General features: G+C 46.2%; 2 protein-coding genes across 2 annotated transcripts; both read right to left on the reverse strand.

The window, feature by feature from the left end:
* Nucleotides 1-1,709: 1,709 nt before the first annotated feature.
* On the reverse strand, nucleotides 1,710-5,690 carry LOC149267614 (uncharacterized). The gene is made up of 2 exons (XM_089412855.1): nucleotides 5,109-5,690; nucleotides 1,710-4,904 (listed from the first exon to the last, which is right to left on the reverse strand). Exons 1-2 carry the CDS (start codon nucleotides 5,688-5,690, stop codon nucleotides 1,710-1,712), a joined length of 3,777 nt encoding a protein of 1,258 aa, XP_089268981.1.
* A 539-nt stretch (nucleotides 5,691-6,229) lies between these two features.
* On the reverse strand, nucleotides 6,230-6,910 carry LOC149267615 (uncharacterized). Its single transcript, XM_089412859.1, has one exon. It carries the CDS (start codon nucleotides 6,908-6,910, stop codon nucleotides 6,230-6,232), a length of 681 nt encoding a protein of 226 aa, XP_089268985.1.
* Nucleotides 6,911-7,179: the final 269 nt, after the last annotated feature.

Below are 7,179 nucleotides of genomic sequence, written 5' to 3' on the forward strand. Positions count from 1 at the left end.
GCTTCGATGCCCGATCGCCGATATGCCTTGATGTCGATTGCTGATATATCACTATCGGTTATATCGCAACAGTCACATGTCGCTTACCCTTGGCACCTCTAATCGCCAATATGTGATTAAATCGTGACTGTTGATCTGTTCACGATCCAACGGTCCACGATTAATCGCTACTCGCTCTTATTCCGATAACTTTACAGGGACTCCCACTGATGCGATTGATTCTCAGTCGTTGATCTAACTGATCCAATGGTTGCTGTGTCGAACTTCACTTCTCCGCTCGTCCTCTTTTACTTGGTTTTCTGCGTTTTCTTTAGTTCCTCTGTGTATTCCAAGTTTCTTTAAGGTTCTGCCTTACGCCCTTTCGTTGCTCGCTCTTCCTCCTGGGGTTAACTCCTTTAGCGAATTCTTGCTTCGCAATTTCACCCCAAATCTCCACTCTGGTCTTCGATTGGATCCAATGATCCTTTGTGGTTCCTCTGTCAGTATTACGCCTAAGCGTACTTCGGAACTCTACCTGAACACTATCACAGAACCTACGAGTTCAACACAGTAATTCAAACATTCATGAAATACTCTTCAATACTCTGACACAGTCAGGAACCAACATCTGCATATATTAATATAAAAGCAAAGATTACATCCTAGACACTTCGTTCTCATGCACACGCAGGCCTAATTCTCCTCATTAATGGCCTCTTCTCTGTCGTTAGGCTTACATACGTTTTTGTAGAAACTGGGATTGGATTACTATGAAGGACGTGATCCCATCCTTTAACAAAAGCCTAAAGCTCGCTACATGCATACATATATGTGGCAGACTTATCCACTCTAGCTTTTTCTCTGTTTTAAAACAGAAAAGCCCCCTGTTTTTCTCAATGGTCCACATGTATTCTCCCTTTTATGCTTAAAATCTCTCCCTTGCTTCTAGGATCATGGAACTACTCATGTTTTCATTTATTTGTTTTGAGAGCATCTAATTAAATCACACTTAAGGCCTAAATGTTGCACTAGTTTGATACTTAGGAAAACTATTTCCTAAAATGCATGACCCCCAATGTCTACTATTTACAATGATTTTCCTTGGGCTGGATGCTCCCGCATCAGACTCGCAAGGTAGAAAGTATTCATGATCTCCTGATCATGTGTCTTATGATCACGATCTTCCCGAATCCTACACTTCGTTATGTAACTTTCCAGATGCTTTGTTCCCTTGTTGCTGCTGCATTTTTATTGTCTTTTCCTCCATTTTCTTCTTCCTGTCAATCAAGGTCAACTTCTGATTGATCTTGCTTGTTGTTGTTACCATTTTCCTCCATTTGAATTGCATCATCATCTTTTTTCCCCTGGAAAAATCGTAATCTTTTCATTAGTTGGAAAAAATTACATGTTGTAGATGCGGATAGCATATGCTGCGTATTTTCTCAATAGCAGTATCAGTAGCTTGCTGTACATTTTCAAAAAGAGCAAAAATTACATCTCTAGGATGTTCTGTGTAGTCATATATATGTTGCCACGCAGGGCTATCAATAGAGTTCCTTATCAGCTATATACGATCAGTTCAAAAATAAAATTTGATCAAAAAACCATGTGATTCATGGGCTTTCTGCCCTGTGATACTGTGCGTCTATGTATGGGCGGTGGTAGTACTGATATGCATTGTCACCCCGCTGCTCGTGTATCATCCACTCTCCTCTGGGAAGTGTCGTGGCCTACTTGGAAAGTTGGTCGGCACAGTTGTTATGTTCCCTGTAAATGTGATGGCATGATATGTCAGTAAATTGAGCCTTCAAAATATAAATTTCATCCAATACACTGCTGAGTGAGTGTGTATGACATGTGGTGATATTGTTGAACCAATCAATGATTATCTTTGAGTCTCCATATATATTCAGATGCAAGCAGTCATGATTCAATGCAAAATGTAGAAGGTGGCGTAAAGTGATGAGCTCAGCAAAATTATTTGAACCAGCCCCAAGACCAAGCTTAGCTTTGTAGATATGCTGTGCATTTTTATAGAGGAGAAAACCACCCCCACAGCCTTGTTGCTGGGCGGCTCCATCGAAAAAAGCCCATGGCTGGTTTTGATCAATATGGGGCGGATCATGCGGTCGACGGGTCTTAGGCTGCACAGGATCGGGGGTTTCGTTGTAAGCAGCAATAATCTTAGCAGTGAGCTGAGGCCAGATTATTACTTTGTCTTCAAACGTCAAGCGGTTTCGGGCAAGCCAGTAGTACCAGCAGATGATGACTGGCAGGCTCTGTAGTTTTGAGTTGCAGTGCTGGTTGAACCAGAGTTCCCATACGAGGTTTATATCCGCACCCTCCCATCTTCCCGTGAATTGAATGTTCGTGGATATGGATTGCCAAATGTGCATCAGGATAGGGCAGCTAAGGAAGAGATGTACGCTGGTTTCAGCTGCCTGTTTGCAAATGATGCACCAGGAAGGCCCATGTACAGCACGGCGCATGAGATATTCACCCGTGGGTACAATACCTTTCAGAATGCACCAGAAGAATAACTTTTGTCTAGGAGGGGCCGTGAGCTTCCAGATGGAATTCCACCAAAAGGAGATGTGATCCGGAATCTTGTGAGAGATAAGAGAGAGGTATCCATCTTTTGGAGTATAGGAACCATGCTTGGATGGGTACCAAATGAGCTTGTCCGGACCCTGTTTGATTCTGATGTGAGCTTCTGAAAGAGCAGTAGTGTATGTTCTCCAGTTATGGTGCCACTGTGGTGGAATGTTAATTTGTTCCGCAGATTTCCAACACTGTTCAAAAATAGTGGAATTTTGCAGGTCTGCAATGTCAGCAATGTAAGAGATCCCTTGAGTGTGTAGGTGTTGTATGAGCGCTTCCGGGAGTATGTGTCTTCCCCCACTATCATTCCAGGGATCCAGCCCAACCCTGACCTGTGTGCCATCATTGATCCTCCAAGTCAAATTATCCCGGATAAGAGGAATAGCATGTAAAAGTGCTTTCCTGACGGAGGAGATCCCCGATTTAGGCCAAGAGGGGAGACGAATCCAATCCATGATCTGAAGTGGCCATATGTATTTATGGTAAACCATGTGGGTCCACAGATTTTCTCCAGTGATAAGAGTCCATCCCATCTTAGCAGCCAATGCCAGAGCAAATGATGGGAGATCCTTGAGTCCCCATCCTCCCCATTTCTTGGGAATGGCGATCCTTTTCCATCCGATCCATGCAAATATGCACTTCTCAGTTGCCCCATTCCATAGATATCTATTGCATGTTTGCTGTAATCTGGATAGAATGCTGCGAGGGATCCATGCCAAGGCCATCCAGAAGACCATAGTAGCTTCTAAAACCGCCTTTATCAGGACCAGCCTTCCTGCTCGAGAGAGATAGCGGTGACTCCAAATGTTTAGCCTCTTTTCTAGCTTGGCAACTAGCCAGATCCAATCCGCTATTTTGGGACTGATAGGTTTGATCCAAAATCCAAAATACTTTAGTCCCTGATCAAGGGGGTGAATGCCATATGGAAATAGCTGACGAGCCAGATGAGATTCATTTACTGAAGTTCTGGCAAGGATGATAGATGATTTTGAGTGGTTTGCCAGCATCCCAGTGGCAGATGAAAAGAGTGTGATGATCTTTGAGAATGTATGCGAGTCCCGGATACTACCATTTAAAAAGATCATGACATCATCCACGAAAAGTAGATGTGTGAGGAACCAATCATCGGATATTTTGAGGCCGCTGAAGTCTCCATTCCGCTTGGCAGATTCTATGAGGCGGCTGAGACTGTCCATGACAATAAGGAAAAGGAGAGGAGATAGGGGACATCCCTGACGAAGGCCTCGTTCAGAGTGGAAGAAGGGAGTAGCCGACCCATTAATCAGCACACTGAAGGATGGGGTGGAGATACAAGCCATAATCCAAGTAATGAACGGATGAGGAAAACCCAAGTGAATGAGGAGCATTTTGATGTATAACCAGCTGACCCTATCGAAAGCTTTTGCCAGATCAATTTTTAGGATGATAGCTTTTTGCTGTTTTGTCCAGATGGAATGGAAAGCTTCCTGTGCTACCCCAATGGCTTCATGTATCTGACGATTCTCCAAGAAGGCAAATTGTTGAGGAGAAATGTGTCGGGAAAGGATGGGGCGCATGCGGTTTGCAATGATCTTAGAGATAATCTTATATAGGACATTGCAGAGGGAGATGGGGCGGTACTCATCAAATGAGGAGGGAGAGTCTGTCTTAGGAATCAGGGCTATGAAGGTGGAGTTGATGGCATTATACATGGAGCCCGACACTCTGCACTCCTCTACCACCCGAAGGAGATCCATCTTGATTATCTCATAGAAAGCTATGTAGAACTCAATGGTCCATCCATCCGGACCAGGACTGCGCTCCTTTTTGAACCACTTGATAGTGGCTTCGAGCTCCTCCGGGGATACAGGATCAAAAAGACTTTTAGCTTCCTCAGCATTGACAAACCGGGGAAAATATCCAGCAATGTTGATGATATCTGCAAGGTTGGAGCCCGGGGGCTGTTTGTAGAGATTCCTAAAATGAGCAGTTCCCAACTGTGATAGTTTATTGAAGGTGTCTGCCACACCACCCTCTGGCATAGGAAGATTCCAGATGGTGTTACTGACTCTCCTGCCTTTTGCATAATTATGAAAGAAGCGAGAATTGTCATCCCCAGCCTTAAGCCAGATTGCTCTACTGCGAAGACGAGTAGATTCTTCCCTCTCCTTAAGGATTTTTTGTTTCTGATTCTCAAGCTCCACCAGATGTGCCTTGTCAGTCGCCGATATAAATCCAAGCCCTCTTTCATCAGTGAGAGTGGAGAGTTCCTCTTCTATACGGATAAGATCGGAGGCCTCCTGCTTGTGTTTGTTCCTAGCCCATTCGATTGACAGCTCCTTGAGCTGTAAAAGGTTCGCACAAAAACCCTTAGCCAGAGAGTCAGCTTGGTCTATCGGATGTGTGGGCCAGAAATCTGATACAAGTTTGATATACGCAGGGTCCTATAGCCACCCATGATTGAATTTAATAGGTGCCTTTGGCTTTTGATTTGGACCATTTATTTCTAAATAGATGGGTAGGTGATCAGATATACCCCCATTCCCTACCCATTGCCTGAAGTGATGTAGTCTTTGAAGTAATGGCCCCTTCATCAGGAAGCGATCAAGTCTGCGAGCTAGGGCAGCATCTCCTATCCTTCTGTTCCTCCAGGTGGGCAGAGGCTTGATCATGGGTACATCACTTAAATCATGCCTGTCCAATAGGTCTGTCATGAATGCAGTTAAGGGATCAATTTGAGCCGAGGCTCCCCAAGATTCCCCATATCCCAGGGAGAAATTTAGATCCCCCCCAATAATCAGGTGGTCAACAGAAAGGATAGATAACCTCATGAGGTTATTCCAGAAAGATTCACGCTGCTGGCATGGCCCATATATATTGATGATCCTAAGGGAGGTCCCCAAATCCGCTGAGAAAAGATCAACCCCCAAGAAACCAGGTCCACCCCAGGTACCTTGTGCTTTGATGGTGACAGGATTGAAGCCAATAGCTAAACCACCTGATCGACCAGAAGCATCCAGAGCTGTAAACTGCCAACCAGGAAGGATAGAGGATAGTGCTGCTGTGATGGAATCTGCAGGCCCGAGGGTTTCTTGTAGCAGCATAATGTCTACAGGAGAGGACTCATACATCCTCTTGAGGGCTAGTTTCTTTGAGGCACTAGCCAAGCCTCTGCAGTTAAAAGAGAGGCACTTCATGGGGGAAAAAGCCCCGGGGTGTTCTTCGCTCTAAGTACCCCATCTATGGTGGATTGCCTTCCAGTGGCAACCTCTGCCCCAGCTCTCCGAATAGCCTTGGTAAGATCAGATTTCCTCCCTCGGGTGGGTAGAGAGGATGACCCCGGTGTGATAATCCCCAAACCCGTATGTGTGGTGTGTGTACCCTGAGATTGTTGTCGAGACCGCAGGAAGTAAGGGTGGCTAGTGCCCCTGGGCGAAGAGAGGGATGATGAAGGAGATGAGGGGGGGAGCGTGGATGTGATGACAGGGGCAACAGCAGAGGATTGTGGCATCGAACAAACAACAGCTGATAAAGATGGTGCAGATAATGTCGATGATGAGAAAAATGACAATGGAGGAGATAGAGAGTTACCCGGGAGTCCCTCTGGTGCGGTGGAAGTTGCCAACTTTGATCTGGTGATAGGAGCAGAAGGACGCCCAATTGAGATACCCTAGGCCGGTGCAGCAGATACAATAGTGGTGTTCGCCAGAGGAATTGGTTGAGCAGCCGGTGAAGCAGTCCTCGGGGTGGGAATGGTGGCCTCAGTTGTACCAGCACATCTCTGATTGAGCGGGCAGTCCTTGAATACGTGCCCAACCCGGTGACAACGGCGGCATCTGAAGGGCACACCTTCATAATCAAGGATCTGGATGCGAGTATATCTTCCCCAATGTAAAGTGATCTTTTCTTCCAGACCATCCCTGGTGTCCAAGTGCACTAGGATCCGAGCTAGGGCTCGGTTCCTGGATTCTACGAATGTGCGGTCGTGGTCGAGATAGGTTCCCAGAGCGTTGCCAATGCGGATAAAGGTCTCTTCATTCCAGTACTGCAGGGGTAAACCTGGCAGCCGAACCCAAAGAGGTCCCGCGCCCAATTGTTCTCTCTCTGGGTCAAACAGAGGGCTCCAGCGCTTCAGCAATACAAGCGCCATCTCAATATGCCAAAACTTTGCAAGAACCAGGTCCGTGTAATTTTCCTTTGCGAAATGTAGCGAGAACCAACCACGAGAGAGCACCTGAACTTCCGGAAGTTCCATTAAGATCCCACCCCAAATTTCTTTGACCCATTGGGTTAAACTGGTAGCAGAGTAGGCACGGCCCCGAACGTGTCCCACCAAAATAGTATTTGCCATGGCTGCGGTCTCCGAGATAGTAGTAGCTTCACTAAACCAAATAGCAATGTCCTTCGATGTAGATTTAACACATTTGGTTCTCTTTTTCCCCGATCTAGGCGCAGAAGGGTGATTAAGCAGAGGATCCGGGAGACTATCCGGCGGATCCCTAGAGGTGCCGACTTTCACCGCTGGGGTTTCAAAGCATCCAGAAGGAGAGCGCAGAAGGGCGGATATACCCGCAGCGGATGGCTGAGCCTGAGAAGAAGGGGGCGGCACCGGGATCGAAG

Source organism: Pinus tabuliformis, chromosome 6 (assembly GCF_031772625.1).
Source record: "Pinus tabuliformis cultivar Carrire ecotype Pingquan chromosome 6, CPIR1, whole genome shotgun sequence".
Taxonomy (NCBI): Eukaryota; Viridiplantae; Streptophyta; class Pinopsida; order Pinales; family Pinaceae; genus Pinus; species Pinus tabuliformis.